Consider the following 14,546-nt stretch of genomic DNA (forward strand, 5'->3'; position numbering starts at 1 on the left):
GGGAAGGAGTTTGAGTTGAAACAGTAGTAGTGAAGCTGCAGGCATTAATGTTGTAAAGTTAGCTATAGTCCTCAGTGCAAATAGGCGAAGTCATGAGTAGGGAATAAGAGAATTAACAGCAATGGATGAATAAGAGAATTAAGAGCAAAGGATGTTCCTCCACAGCTTCCTCGTGGCCTTCGCCTGGCCAAGCATGAGGGTGGACAGTCTGTTTTCTGGAAAGACAGTCAGTGTTTTCTTCTGTGTGCGTATCGTTTTCAGCAGCAACATCCCGTGCTGTTGAATTGCTATGAGCCTTAAAGGAACTGAGGCGCAATCCCACTGAACCCTGTCCACTCATGTCTAGCAGGTAACCTGGAGATTTAAAGTGCCCTTTGACCCAGAGGAAGCAAAGCAGCTGGTTTTCCTGGAAGGACTACTCCTATCGGGTATCTAGAGAAGGAAGAATGGGAAATTCACGTGTAAAGCAGGGCAAAAGAGCTTCCTTGCTCGGCACAAAGTCCGGAAAATTGTTTTTCTTGTGATCTGGATGCTATGGAGAGGACTGTGGGCTCTGTGGGACTTCTTGAAGGAGCAAGTGGAGCCATTTTTGGAGTAGCCACTAGAGTGCACTGTGATTCCAGAGAAGGGAAGCTAGTTGTGTCTTAGTTACTGAGAATGTAAAACTGCACCATGTTTGACAGCTTATTTGATGTGTATTTGTTCGTTGGGGTTTTTCGTCCTATTTGTAATTATTTTTGCCTTCACTGTGTTTTTATGGATGTTTAATTTCTGTCTGCTTCTGTTCAGCATCTTGTTTATGGCTTCATTATTTTCTGTGGCAATGGGACCTTCCTGTAATAGGACCACGCAGTATGGTTATTGTTAACAACTGACTTTACTATGGTTATTTATATATGAGCACTAATTTTGCTGAACTACCCTTTTTATAATTGCTTGTATTCTTTATAAGCACAGTAACAGAACTCTATTGTCTGAACAGCCTAATAATCTATATGTTAATTTATATGTAACTAGTTGGGGAGGTGTTATTCTGCAATCATTTTAACTTAAGTAGCTCTGAAGGATATGGTATGTGCAATAGTCCTGAAAAGGTACTTACTAAACATCTTTACAGAGCCTTGGAATTACAGTGGTTTGTGTCTTAGTATGGTGCCACTAACAGTATTTTTTTAGCTCAGGTACCATACTGGGGGAAAAGAAAATCACCAGACTAAAGCAAAAATGTTCAGGTTTTGAATATGAAAAGATCTTCAATCATAATGTTGGCATTAACAGGAGACAAGACATTTCACCCAAAGAAGAGAGCATTTTACTTTCTAACACTCCTAACACACTTCCATGTTTCACAATGTGTCAGACTTTTAACAAAACCACGTAGCTGAAATGCTGAAGTACTTCTATAGAAACTGTGGTGAAATGTACACAGAGAAACATACAAAGCAACTGTAAGCACAGTAGGTTATAATGAAAGCTCTGTTGTAATCTTAAGGGGTGCAGTTAGCATCTTCTTCAGTATCCAAAGTCTGTCATGCTAAGAAATTAGGGGTCAGGAACTAATGAACTAACTTTACTCAGAGTAGGGTTTGATGAAGTACTTCAGTGGCCATTTCTTTTTTTTTAATTGGTGGAATTACTCAAGACTTAGTGACTGTTGTCAGTAAGAGCTTCCTAAGGCCCTGCAAAAACATAATTAATTACATTAGTAACAGAGATGGCTCAAATACTAGATGTTTCATGAATATTGTTAAAACCTAAACACCAAAACTGATTAGAGAGAAGGCAGCTCGGGAGTTTTAAGTTTTTCTTGTTAATTCAGCATGGCTCAAGAAACATCTGCCATAAAAACAGCAATTCAGCAGTTGTCTCCAGTGCATGGTGAAGGATATGCTCTAAGTACCCTGAAGTTATCTTTCCTCAATTGGAATATAAAAATACATATAGACAGATATGTATACTGTAGATAGATATATCTTACTCATTTCAGGCTCTTCCCTTGCCTTTGCTTCTCTGTTTAGAATAAACAAACCACTCCTCTTCCCCAAACACATGCTGCACTGAATTTGGGGGATTTTTCACTGTTTTTTTTTTTTAACATGAGAAATGTTAGTGCTTTTCAAATGAGTCTTTAGCTGGTAATGCTGCATTCTGGAGGGAGTAATTCTGTGTTGTTTATTCATTTGAAAGGAAGTCAGCCACCCTGAAGGTACCGTACTTTTCAATCTGTAGCCTCAAAGTAATGAAGACCCATTGTGCTGTGCAGTGGAACGCAGCAGACTGAGTCATGTGCTTGGTATCTCTTTTCACTGAAGATCTCTTATGCCTTTTTAACTCTCACTTGTACACGCCTACTACCTTCCTAGCATCTCTGTCCTGGCACCTCTATTAAGTGAGGTGTTACCCATCAATGTGTGCAGATGGAGAGGTGTCAGTCTCTAGGTCTTACCATATTGCTCATTTTGTTCCACAGCTGCAGTCATTTGCGTGAAAAGCCATGGTAATTTACACCAAGAGCTCATGTGCAAGCATATGTGTTGGTTACTCATCACAAGTTGCTAGACATTAACCACATCCCTCCATAGGGACACTACACATCTAGTGCAGGTGTGAGACAATGTGCCTAGGAAACTCCAGCTGCCTTTAATTGTGTGTATCATAGCAAAGACGAGATAAACACTTTATATTTCAAAAGCCATGTTGAACTTATTTCTCTCTCTCATTGCTAACAAAGACTTTAATTCCAGTCTGTGCAGTTGTGGTAGAGTTGCACCTTGGATTTTAATGTTAGGTTTTGTTCTGTTTCCTCCAAACACAACTAACCCCATATGGCTAAGGTAAAAAGTACATGAAATTACAGTAAAACTCTGGAAATTTAGAATCTCCCATTGACTGGCCCTGAAATTATTGCATAAATTCTATGAAATGAGTAAGAATTCAGCTTCTAATTTCCTGCACATCACACAGTTCAGGTGCACAGTGCTCATCTTCACATGAGTACCTCTTCTCCCTTGCCTTTTCCTAGAGGCAATTGCTGCCAATGGCTGTCTGCAAGAAGGCTAAGCACCCCCAAATCCAGACATGCTGATGTGCAGTCTTGTTGCATGACCTTCACACAGGCACTTGGCAACTCCTGAGTTCCCTGTTTGCATTCAAACAAAGTCTTAGGGATCACAGAACAGCAAAATACAGATTTCTGTGGAAGTCTCTTAAAATTATTTGCATCGCATGTTGTTTTATCGGTAAAACGAGTCTTCTGAGAAAAAGCTCCCCCTGTTGTCTGATGATTGGGGGTTGGAACTAGATGATTTTAAGGTCCTTTCCAGCCCTAACTATTCTATGATTCTATGATTTGGCTCAAAGCACCAACAAAGTTGCATTCTTCTTACAGATCCACTTCTTTAAAGTCTGGCAGTTATCTACTTGGATCATGTTTTTTCTTCTGTAGACAGCACAATTCTTGTCAGTCTCAATCCTATTTATAGCTTTCCTGGTGAGAGAACGAAAGGAATGCAATGAGTTGTCAGCTTTAAATTCAGTACTGAATAAAAATACTGATAATATTCTGAGTGAGGGGTTTGTGTGGCACCCAGTCTGTAACCTACTGAAGCCCAGTTCCTCAACAGCCATGCACAGGTGGGATGAGCACCTACAGCAGAGACGACTGTAGGCTGCTGAAGGATGTATGCTCAGGAACATTAGTGTGAGAAGGATAAGGAAAGGCTCCACATGCAGCCATGGTGATGAACTGTAATGGTAAGAGATCTGCTGCACAGATCCTAGCACCCATGCTATGTGACAGGCATCACTTTCAACAGAGGTGGTCAGTATGTGGTCTGTAAAGTCAGTGAGTCTGTTGATAGAGATATCAGTGGGAGAAATGTGTGTTAACGTCCCTCTACGTTCATACATACATGAATTGTGACTGTGGTTGGTCTTGCAGGCAGTAAACAGATCTGTTTCCAAAGATGCCCAGCAGGAACCAGACAAGCTAGAACTGGCTGTGAAATAGACCCTGAATAGGTGCCTGACGCTGTAGGACTAGATCTGTACTTTGGGAAATTAGTTTGGATTCAGAGTTGAATTTCCATGCAAAGTACTATACTTTTGCTATTGCCAAAGACAGCACACACACACAGATCATGACCTGTTTTCTTTTACTCCAGGATCTTCAACCGGACTCCATTGTTTCTTCATTTCTGGAATCTTCAAGCCAATCCAGATATATTTGGTATCTTTCTCTTTCTTGTCTATGAATTCCTGTGGAACAAGCAGAAGCATGTTACCCAACAGTAGAGCGTTTCTTCTGTGCCCAAGTCACTATCCTGTCTCATGCACAACTTTTCGTGTAGTCCTTCACATGGAGAGCAATGGCAGGAATCCAGCCATGGCAAAGCAGCCCATTACAATGGCCCATACGCATGTGACCAGCCACAGTTTTAATTCCAGTTGGCGCTCAGGTTAACTTGCTTCAAGAAACCCCTCAGTGATGCTCCTCACCCTGATAAGCCGGGTTGCAAACCCTGGGCTTTAGGGTGAAACCTGTTCCTCAGGGAATCCTGAGTTTCTCAGAAGAGCCATTCAGCTACTTTTCTCAAAGGAAAATGAGACAGAGGTCTGGCTGTTTGAATTCCCATTTAGTGGTTGAATCAGACCTCTCTTCCCAGAGCCATGTAATGGAAATGGGTGGGAATTCCCCACCATTTCCTCCTCCTGGTCAAAAGTACTCTGGTTTCTACACTTGCATCTCTTGTGCCTCTCCTCTTTAGCTCTACTCTCTTGACACTCTCAAAACAAGCTCAGATGCTTTGCACTTGATGGGGCTCTTACTTGCCTGCATGTACACCTGACATTTGGGCTATGTTCACTTGGGGAAATGTTTGGCTAAGGCAGATGTTGTGGCGCAGTTTTAGGGCTGCTGAAAGACTCACCATTTCAATTTCATCTTCAATAACAAGAAGCTGGGATTTCCTGGCCAGACAGTTTTTCTGGCTATCATCCCAGCTTACAGCCTCCTCAGAGAAGTAGTAACATCTGCTCCTGTGCAGTTGCCACCCAGGAGGACACAGCTCGCATGTTCTTCCTGTGAGTGGAGAAAGGGAACGGTTAGCTCACACAGTGACTTGTTCCATTTGCCTTGTAGCATTTTATGTTCATGTGCCTGGCTGGCACAAAAGCAGACAGTCCGCACTTCCAAGCCTGTGTTCACCGAGTGTGGAGAGAGATTTGAAGGCTCCAGTGCCATTCCTCTGCTCAAACTCCCACTCCCTTGCCGTGGTGCTACACGCTTCTGCACTCCCACTGCACATCACTGGGTTCTCCACCTCCCTGGGCACCTGCCCGGGACATAGAAGGCTGACAAGATGCTTTTCATCTCCCCACATGCAGTCCTGGTGAGGAGGCACTGTGTGATGCGATGTGATGTGATGTGGAGTGTGTGGATTTGACACACGATGTGACCAGAAAGCACAGGTGCTTATCCAAACTCTGTCCATGAAGCTGGAGAAGGAACTGTGTTACAGAAGGGGAACACTGCTGTTCCCAGGTCTACTTCCCATTTCACACAGAGCATTTGGAAGGAACATCCCCCATATTTCCTTAATGTTTACAAGCAACACAGTTACAATCAGTTCTTAGAAAAGGATTAGTATTTGATAGCAAATAATAGATCCACAAGAGAAAGACCACAAATTCTTCCCCTGCCTGATCCGTGCAGAAGGATAGGAAATTACCTCCCACTTATTGCAAACAATTATTGTCGGGAAAGTGTTTTCCCGAACAATGGGAGGATCTACAAGATATGGCATTTCTGACAGAAGCTCCTGGCAGAAATAAATGTAAAGAAAGTACCGGAAACTATTTATACCAAAAGAGGAGCAAAACTATTGTCATAAACTGTTAGTTCAGATCCTGTCATCACTTCTGTGTTGGAATGCCATGTTCCCTGGGTAGAACCAGTGAGTCGCCAAAAACTGCAGAGTGTCAGAGGAATAGGAACAGAGACAACAGAATTGTACACCCAACACATCCTCTGTGCTGTTAAAGGACTAACTTTCCTCACCCTGTCCATCTTCACACAGTTCCTCCATGAGCCATTTCAGGAGCACTGCCAAGACAGTCTTCTCTGAGGAGGTGTGATTGCCAGTGCTATTTACACCAATATGGGACAAACTTTCTGATTTTCCTGCTCTGCACTTCAAAACTTGAACAAAAAAAGAGATTGTGGTTAACAACAAGGTCAATGAAATTTAGTCTTATACTCTGAATATGAGGATATTTGTGTGTTGCATATACACTAGGGGGTAACACGCTCAGTTATGAGCGTACTCAAGTGTGTGTATGCTGTGTATACTGCCATACCCTGGCAAAGGGTGTAGCTGCTGAGTAATATGGATGGTACAGAAAAAGAAAGTAAGTTTGTCATTACATAAAGAATACACAATATTTTGGTGAGATTTTAGGGATAATTGGAAGGAATGTGTTTTCTGAAGTTTTTCCTTTTCTCTTATGAGATGAATATCCCCCTGGAACAGTTCTTGTACAGCTGGAGCATTCTATGGATTATGATATTACTAGTACCAGGGAAGTCTGATTAAGTGAAATTATCTGAAGTCTGGTTTTTATGTCATTTGTTCAAACCTACAAAGAAATTAAGCAAAATGGTCTCGAAGTAGCATCATAGATGCAACTTTTAACTTCTAAGTCAGGAAGTGCAAATCTTTTGATTGTCATGATGATTTGAAACCTTCTACACTTTTCAGCATCCCTGATGATAAGGTAGACTGCAGCAACTCCCCCTCAGCTGCACTATATATGTTAAATGACAGGTACCAAATAGAAAGCCACATTTATTTTGCTGTATTTGTGTATAACTTGACACCTTTCGTGCAACACTAAGGGAATTTCTCTTCTGGTATGACTCTGCCTTTGAGGTTTCACCATGTCTGCAATGAAGAGATGAAGGATTTACTCACATTGCTTGGCTAGTACGGCTACGACACCTAGCAGGACAAGCACAAGGGCTCCTAGGACCAGTGCCACGTAGAACCAAGTGGAGCACCTGTGTCGCCAGCCTGGAGGGAGGTGGGAAGGAAAGCGGCTTTAGGTCTTTGCACTATTAACGCTGCCCTGATGTATGTGAGTTTCTTACGTGGAAGCAACAGAGAGATCAGTCTGCCGTTTGCAAGCATGCAGGGACATTTTACTCATTAAGAATTTGTATCCATTTTGCATACATGCAAGTGAAACTGAAAGATCATTTGGTCAGACAGAGCAAGTGATTTTCAATCAATCGCTCTATTAAGAATTCACTCTCTCTCCTTTGCGTTAATTTTGTCAGGCATTGCCTTCTGCCACCCACCCACCCACCCATACCTGGCAAGACCCTGCAGAGCAATTCAGGGGAAGTATCAGGGATGGTCTGTGGTACATTGCTCCTCTCTGACTGCGCTCTCCTGTGTTAACATGCCTGAAAGCTGACCTACCAGAACTAACAGAAAAGACAAAAAAACCCATACTGACACCATAGCACAGTGAAATACAATGAAATACAATGACAAGCATCTCTCCAGCTGTTTGACGCTCATCAGCTCATGAGAGTGAATCACTCAGGAAGAGGCAGAACCCGAGAAAATTTGGGGTCAAGGTGCCATTTCCACAAGCCACAGAGTTGCACTTTCATAACTGCTGTTTTCCTGACCTTGCCTGCATGAGACAGATAGGCAACTCCCCCACTCTCCGGCTGCCTGAGATACGTTTTGTAACGTTCCCTTGCAGCTTTCTGGGAGCCTGACCTTGCCTGGAGCATGTCCTTCTATACAGGGAAGCTGGCAATCCACCAGTGCACTAACTGCACGTGGAGGGCTGGGTATTACGCTACTTCCAAAGCCAAAGGTGTCCATGTTACTGTTCCTGCAGAGAAACTTAACAGCAGGGTTCCTAAAATCTGTGGAATTTCACTTTCCTTTGCTAAATTTTCAATGTAGGGCAAAAGGGCATTTTTAAAAATTATTTTAAAAATCTCTTTCAATATTACTTTTACAGGGAAAATGTGTTATCTGAGAACCCAGGAAAAGAAAAAAGAAACCTTATTAAGTGATAAATCAGTTCTTTATTGAGAGATTGTATGTAAAGACTCTTGATAACAACTTTTACTGTTGGGTAATAGTATCATCTATAGTTACATCTATAGTTAGTAACCAACGACCAAACAAAATAGCACACTACCAGAAACGGAAGTCTCTGATCTGCTGCTCCCTTTGGGTTTCGGCTTCACGCGCAGTTCAGCGTATGTGATCATGTTTCCTGTTAAGGAGTAGGGAAATGCTGACATTTGTGGTTGTACAAGCCATTAACTGGAGAAAGAGTAAAGAATTACACAGAAGACCTAGTCTGCATAAAAAGGGGCATGTGTTTCCATAGCTGCTAGTTCAGCTTTTTCTTTTAAGAAACATCAGTTGAGATGATGACTGATCATTTCCTGCTGCTGCCAGGAAGTAACTAAAAGCCTCCTCCATAATCTTTGCTTGAGCTATTTGGGTCCTGTACGGCTGGACCAGCAGGCAGGCAGACAGACTAAAAGATGGGTAAGACCTGGGTACTATCAGTCACAAATATTCCGTTGTTGCTAAGCCACCTCATGAGATATCATAGGGACTTAACAGCCATGACCCCTTTGTGGACCAGGGAGACCCCAAAGGGAAAACTGCCACTCAGAGAAACGTTTCTGCAGCAAGGTGTCTCTTGGGGGCATTCCTGACTTGTGGATGTTTATGCTGGGATATTATGTGATGCCTGTAATAGCAGAGGAAGGGATTTGGTGGTTGAAGATCTCCATTTCCAGGTGCACATTGCCAAAGCAACAACAAAAAAAGCTATTAAAACAGCATGGTGTGAGTTAGATTCTTTCTGAAAACATTTAAAATTCTGTTTTATTGGGGTATTTTGTAGAGCTACTGCCTGGTTTTATGGACGGTATTTGGACCTTTGGTAGACTGATCTTGATTTCATAAATGGTGAGAATTTACCAATCTGAATCAAGAATAAGCTTCATGCTACAGCCTTAGTTTGTGATCATTGGGGCTTTTAAAACAAAGCAAGCAATTTGTGTTGTATAGAATCTCACTGATCAGGGAAAAACTTGGAAGAAGAGGGTCTTATTATGTTAAATGAGGTAGTTTTTGAGATGAGAATTACTGAAGTGTGTTGAGGTTTTACAGTAAGAAAAATACTGAGGACCTGAGGCAAATAAGATTTATTCATACAGGTGAGCTGTTCTGTGCTTTAGAGAACCTGACCTAACACACTTTGCTGTTTGCTTTATTGCAATTTATTAGTTCAATGACTTGCAGAAAATGGGTAAGTTATATTGAACTGCATGGATAAGTAACTGCTCTCAAAAGAAATGCTTATAAAAGTTTTTCTTCTTAGAGTGTAAATATTTTTCAAGCAACAGTCAGGACTTTCAGACTTCTCGGCGCACAAGCCTTATAAATGGAAACACTTCTTGTAAAATATGTGCCTTAGAAAATCTGCTCCTGTTACTAAGTGTTTTCTCTCTCAAATAAAGATCCATTCCTTTAAAGAATATCTCTCAGACTGTATGAAAAAGAAATTATTATCCACATGGACTGAATATTGAAAAAAAGAAAGGATTACTTCTATCGTGGTGTGTATTGGCACAGGGCCATTTGAATGTGAAGTCCTCAGAAGGCAGCATTTTTAAAGTACCACGTAAACTTAGTTTTACCGGATGCTTACGCTCCCTTACCTCGTTTGGAAACAAGTAGCCCTGATATTAGGTAGAGATCTCTGTCACTTACTTATACTGAAATTTCACTTTATTTCTACATGCAAATTGTCGAGTGCAGAAAGACATCTCTATTTACTGGAAGCTTCTATGTGGTGAATGTGCAGATAGGGAGTGCTTCTGGCAGGTCAGTCACTCAGAAGTGTCAGGCTTTACAGACACCAGGCTCTTGGGATTCACTGGACAGCAGGCTGAGCGTGAGCCCACAATGCACCCTCATCATTACAGTTGGTGCAAGCCACCAGCAGGGCTGAGTTAAGAGACCTCTGGCTTGCAAAGGAGAAGTTCCTGTGGTGCTCCACTTGCTCCTGCTGCAGCCACACCTGGAACATTGTGTCCAGATGTGGTCCACTCCATTCAGGAGGGACCTGGGCAAAGCTGGAGAGGGTCCAGGAGAGAGCGGGCCTGGTTAAGGCCTGGACAGGCTGAGGAGGGTAGGGAGGGGAACAAGAAGCTAAGGGGAGAACTAAGAGCAGCCTACAACTATTCGTGGGCTAGTTTGAGAATGGAGTTGAACTCTTCTTGGTTTGTTTTTCTGCTAGATGAAAGGTCTTATAGGTAATCATTTATGAATTATAATCAAGTAACTCTCAAATTATTCTTGAGTAAACTATGAACTTGAATCTTTCATTAGAAGATGGATTTCCAGGCTGTAATTATCTTTGTTTGCATTTTTGTAACACTTTTCTACTCTTGAACATCCGTTTCAAAGCACTTGCTAGCCCACCAAAGCATGTTCACAGATAGTACCATGTACTAACTCCTCCTCAACATGCTCTAGTAGAGCATCCAAAAATCACCTTGTCCTTGTAATTCAGAGCACCTGATTCACAGCTGAAGTCCAACTTATTGTGCAACAGGAACAGGATCACAACAAATCCATGTTGACCCCTTTTCTGGGTGCAGCCTCCCAAACGTGGAGCTGCAGGCATTTTTTATTGCTACATTGTGTTAAACATTATTTAACACACTTTTCCCACTCTATAGATTTAAATGAGTGAGCTTTCCTTGACCTTATATTGCGAACCTGTGCATGTTTTGCAATTACGCCACCAGTGATTTTTATGTCTTTTTCTGTATCCTCACAAAACTTGATGACCTTAACGGTCTTTTCCAACCTAGTTGATGCTATGATTCCATGAAAATACATTGAATAGATTTTGAGATAAGAACAGTATTTGAGAGAACTCCAAGAAACTCTATAACTTGACCAAACCAAATCCCTTTCTCATGGATAAGGCAAAACAGAAAATATGATCTATAAAGAGACTTTTATTCTCAAATCCAAATTTTACATATTTAAAACACCTACTCAGCTACTAGAAACCTTGGCAGAAATTCAGGTTCCCTCATGTTTACCTTTCATGTACACCAGATCTTGACAGAAGCTATAAGTTAGCAAGGTAAATGACCTATGCTCCCCACTCATAGTTTTTGGTATCTAGTCCAGTATGCAATTTACAGCCTAGCAGTCTGAAACTTGCACAAAATGCAGCCAGGAGGAAGTGGGCATGTTCTGCTTTCCTAAAGCCTAGTGATGTAAAGTCTTGCCTAAAGTCTGGAAATCTGCTACCCAGAGCATTCATCTGCTGAATTTGCAGTGGCGATTAAATCCAGCCCTACCTCCTCCATGGTGACAGTTTTACCCCTATGCAGTGCTTTCCCTCATGCTCATCTTGAAGCCGCTTCTTTTTTTTCAAGAAAGTCAGACATCCCTGGCCAAGAGCAACACCGGCAAAAAATCTGGCAAAGGGAGGGATGTGGGTACGAGCCATTCTCCAGCAGACATTTCAATGTGTTGCAGAGATAGTGCCAAAGGGAGAGCTTGTGATGCTTGCCACAGCTCCCACCTTGGAGCTGAGAATCCTCACTTTGAGAATCAGATTCAAATTCCTGCTCCGAAGGAGGAAGCATTGAAACCTCTTCATGAACAGTGGGACATGATATAAGTGTGTTTGGCATGTGGATGCTGGCCTGTCTGAAGTGGCTTTGAACTCCGTCAATGTAGGACAGAGCTGCTTCTAGCTTGTACGGAAGGATCTAACTCCCAGAAATGGTTGACCGAGCAGCACCTTCTGTCATTGCTCTATCCTATCATGCAGCCATTTTGGGCAGTTCATTGCTCACCATGCTAGGATCCCAGACTCTCCTCCATTAGCTGTAAAGAACTGCAGAGCGTCTCGGGGAGTCATTAATATGCAGTGGGGAATCTTAACACTAACCACTGCTGTACTTACACTGAGCTTAAGTCTGTTTTATGAATATTGTTCAACATGTCCATCACATTTCAGGATTTTTTCCTGAATTTCATACCAAGTATTTAAAAATTACAGAACTTATTCTATAGAAAAAATCCATTTTCTCCCTTTCTTCCTGAAAATTACTCTTTTCTTTTACAAGAATTTCTTGCAATAAAAGAACACTCACCACCTGGATGACTATGTGTGAATTTCAGTCAAAGTTTTAAAACATCAAGGAACTAGAATTGTTCTTTTGCATTTTTAAAGCATGATAATATAGCTCAAGTTCTTGTCTATTTTAATAGTGATAAAAGTCATGTTAATGTATGTTAATGATGAAGACAGAGAAGGAATTGTCATCAGGGAGGTATTTCTAGCATGTTCTATGCTTATATGAGGTCCAATATTGCTTAATACTATTTGGTGCTTTTTCCATTTGTGTCAAAGTAAGTAGAAAAATAATTGCTAATAAAATCCAGGATAACAGGAAGGTTAACAAACGATAAAGAAAAAGCCAACCATAATGACATCCCTGTGAGTTCAAGCCCCATCAAACAAACCGTGTTTTAGTATAAGCAGATAGAGGTAGGGAGAGAGAAAGGGTAAGGAGACACCAGGCATTATAAACAGTGGAGGAAAGATTATTTAAGATATTTTTATCTCTGTGTAACTGAGACAGCGTAACTGAGACTTGTGGAAACAGTGGGTGCATCTGTAGTGCCCATATTTTGGTAGGAGATGGAAACACTGGAGGATGACCAGAAAAACTTCAGAAAGCTAGAATGAAAGACTTGAAAGCAAAAGGACACTGAGAAATTACTTTATTACTGTGGCCAGTAACTTCATGTGAGAATATACTGAGTGCTAAAAGCTATCTGACAAAGTCTTAACAAGAACTATGTAGATGTTAATGAGAACTTGAATTGAAAATTAAAGCTTAGCCTATTTAAATTGAAGCTTTTCCTTCAGACAGCATGACCAAGGGACGTATTTTGATGTCATCAAATCAAGATTTGATGTCTTCTTAGAAACTGGGTAAAATTCTAGGCAAACCCTCTGTGGTTTGTGTTGTACAGGTTACAGGAGTACAAACAACATCCATGGATACATAAACATACAGTCTAAGGTAGTATTTTATGTCAGGTATATAATTAAGTGAACTTTTATTTTTTAGATACACATGTTGTAAAAATATAATTTCCCCCTTCTCTCCCCATCATTTTGATGGGGGGAAGAATCATATGGAATCATATTCTATGGTAGAATCATAGAATCATAGAATACTTAGGCTTGAAAAGGACCTTAAGATCACCTAGTTCCAACCCCCTGCCATGGGCAGGGACACCTCGCACCAAAAAGTACATGCATTCAGAACACCATCATCACTATTAATCTGCATTGTAAGTAGAACATCTTCTAAAAATGCTCATCACACAATATTGTTTCTTTAAGTAATTAAATGCTCATAGTGAGAAGCTGTTATTCATATTAGCTGTGATCCAGAATTTTGACAAAATGCTTTCATGAATGAATTTTTTTTTCAAGTAGTGGAAATCTTAGCTCTTAAAAAACAAAAATAGTTTCTTAAATCATCTCTTTTCCCTGAATATTGACTTAATCCTTTGTGTGTTGTTACAAATATATGAAGTGATCACAGATTGATAATGTGGTTTTAGGAAAATCACTACTGGAAAATTAAAGAGGAAGAGCAGAAGGGTTTTAGGAATCATTCAGTACTTCCTTCAGTGATAGTGACTGCACGTTCAACTGCCACTAGCTTTCTGATTTACTAGACATCATAAAATGCATAGATCTGATTTAAAAAGAAAAACAAAACAAAAAAAAAAAGGAGAGAGATTATGCTCATTATTCAAAAATATCCAGTTTTTGTTTTGCATACTGTTATTTAAAATAATGGCCAGAACCAAAACATTATTCTGTAGCGATACTGACTTAGGAGTAGCTTTCCTGATTGGTATCTCATGAGTATCTCTTCCACCACTTGCGAATTTTCACCCCCTTGCATGCAGCATTTTATAGCATTCTTCTAATATTATCCAGAGATAATTTTAAAAACTAAAAAGAGAGAGAGAGCATTCTAGAGAAGACAGTGAGTGCACAAGAGCTGATTAGATATTTTACCTGGAACTGATGTCTGAGAAGGAACGTGTGGTCTTTCCCTCGGTAGCATTGCCACGTCTGCATATGTGATATCACCTGCCATTGATGAGTAAGTCCCTCTGTCTTATGGAAAGAGCTGTTTTAATACAGTAGGTAACATCCTGTATTAGCTTTGCCTGCCTCCAGAAGTATACAGACACCGTGCTATGGCTCTGAGGAAGGCTGAGAAACAGATAAAAGGAAGGAAGTTACATCTTTCAATACACTTTCAAAGTGTATTGACACCATTCTGTCTCTTGTGTGATCTCTTGCCTTTCAGAATACAGGAGAAAATGAAGATGAAAAACCAATCTTTTTTATTAACATAAAAAAAATTTTTT

At 40.8% G+C, this 14,546-nt stretch overlaps 1 protein-coding gene across 1 annotated transcript; it reads right to left on the reverse strand.

Annotated features, from left to right (window-relative positions):
- Window positions 1-3,354: 3,354 nt before the first annotated feature.
- Window positions 3,355-14,269, reverse strand: LOC308222826 (killer cell lectin-like receptor subfamily F member 1; the record flags this gene model as incomplete). Its single annotated transcript, XM_080621256.1, has 7 exons — window positions 3,355-3,487; window positions 4,145-4,257; window positions 4,929-5,080; window positions 6,059-6,199; window positions 6,972-7,070; window positions 8,224-8,301; window positions 14,188-14,269. 7 exons carry the CDS (start codon window positions 14,267-14,269, stop codon window positions 3,355-3,357), a joined length of 798 nt encoding a protein of 265 aa, XP_080477382.1.
- Between the last annotated feature and the right edge of the window lie 277 nt (window positions 14,270-14,546).

The sequence above is a fragment of the Psittacula echo genome (genome assembly GCF_963264785.1).
Source record: "Psittacula echo genome assembly, chromosome: 1".
Taxonomy (NCBI): Eukaryota; Metazoa; Chordata; class Aves; order Psittaciformes; family Psittacidae; genus Psittacula; species Psittacula echo.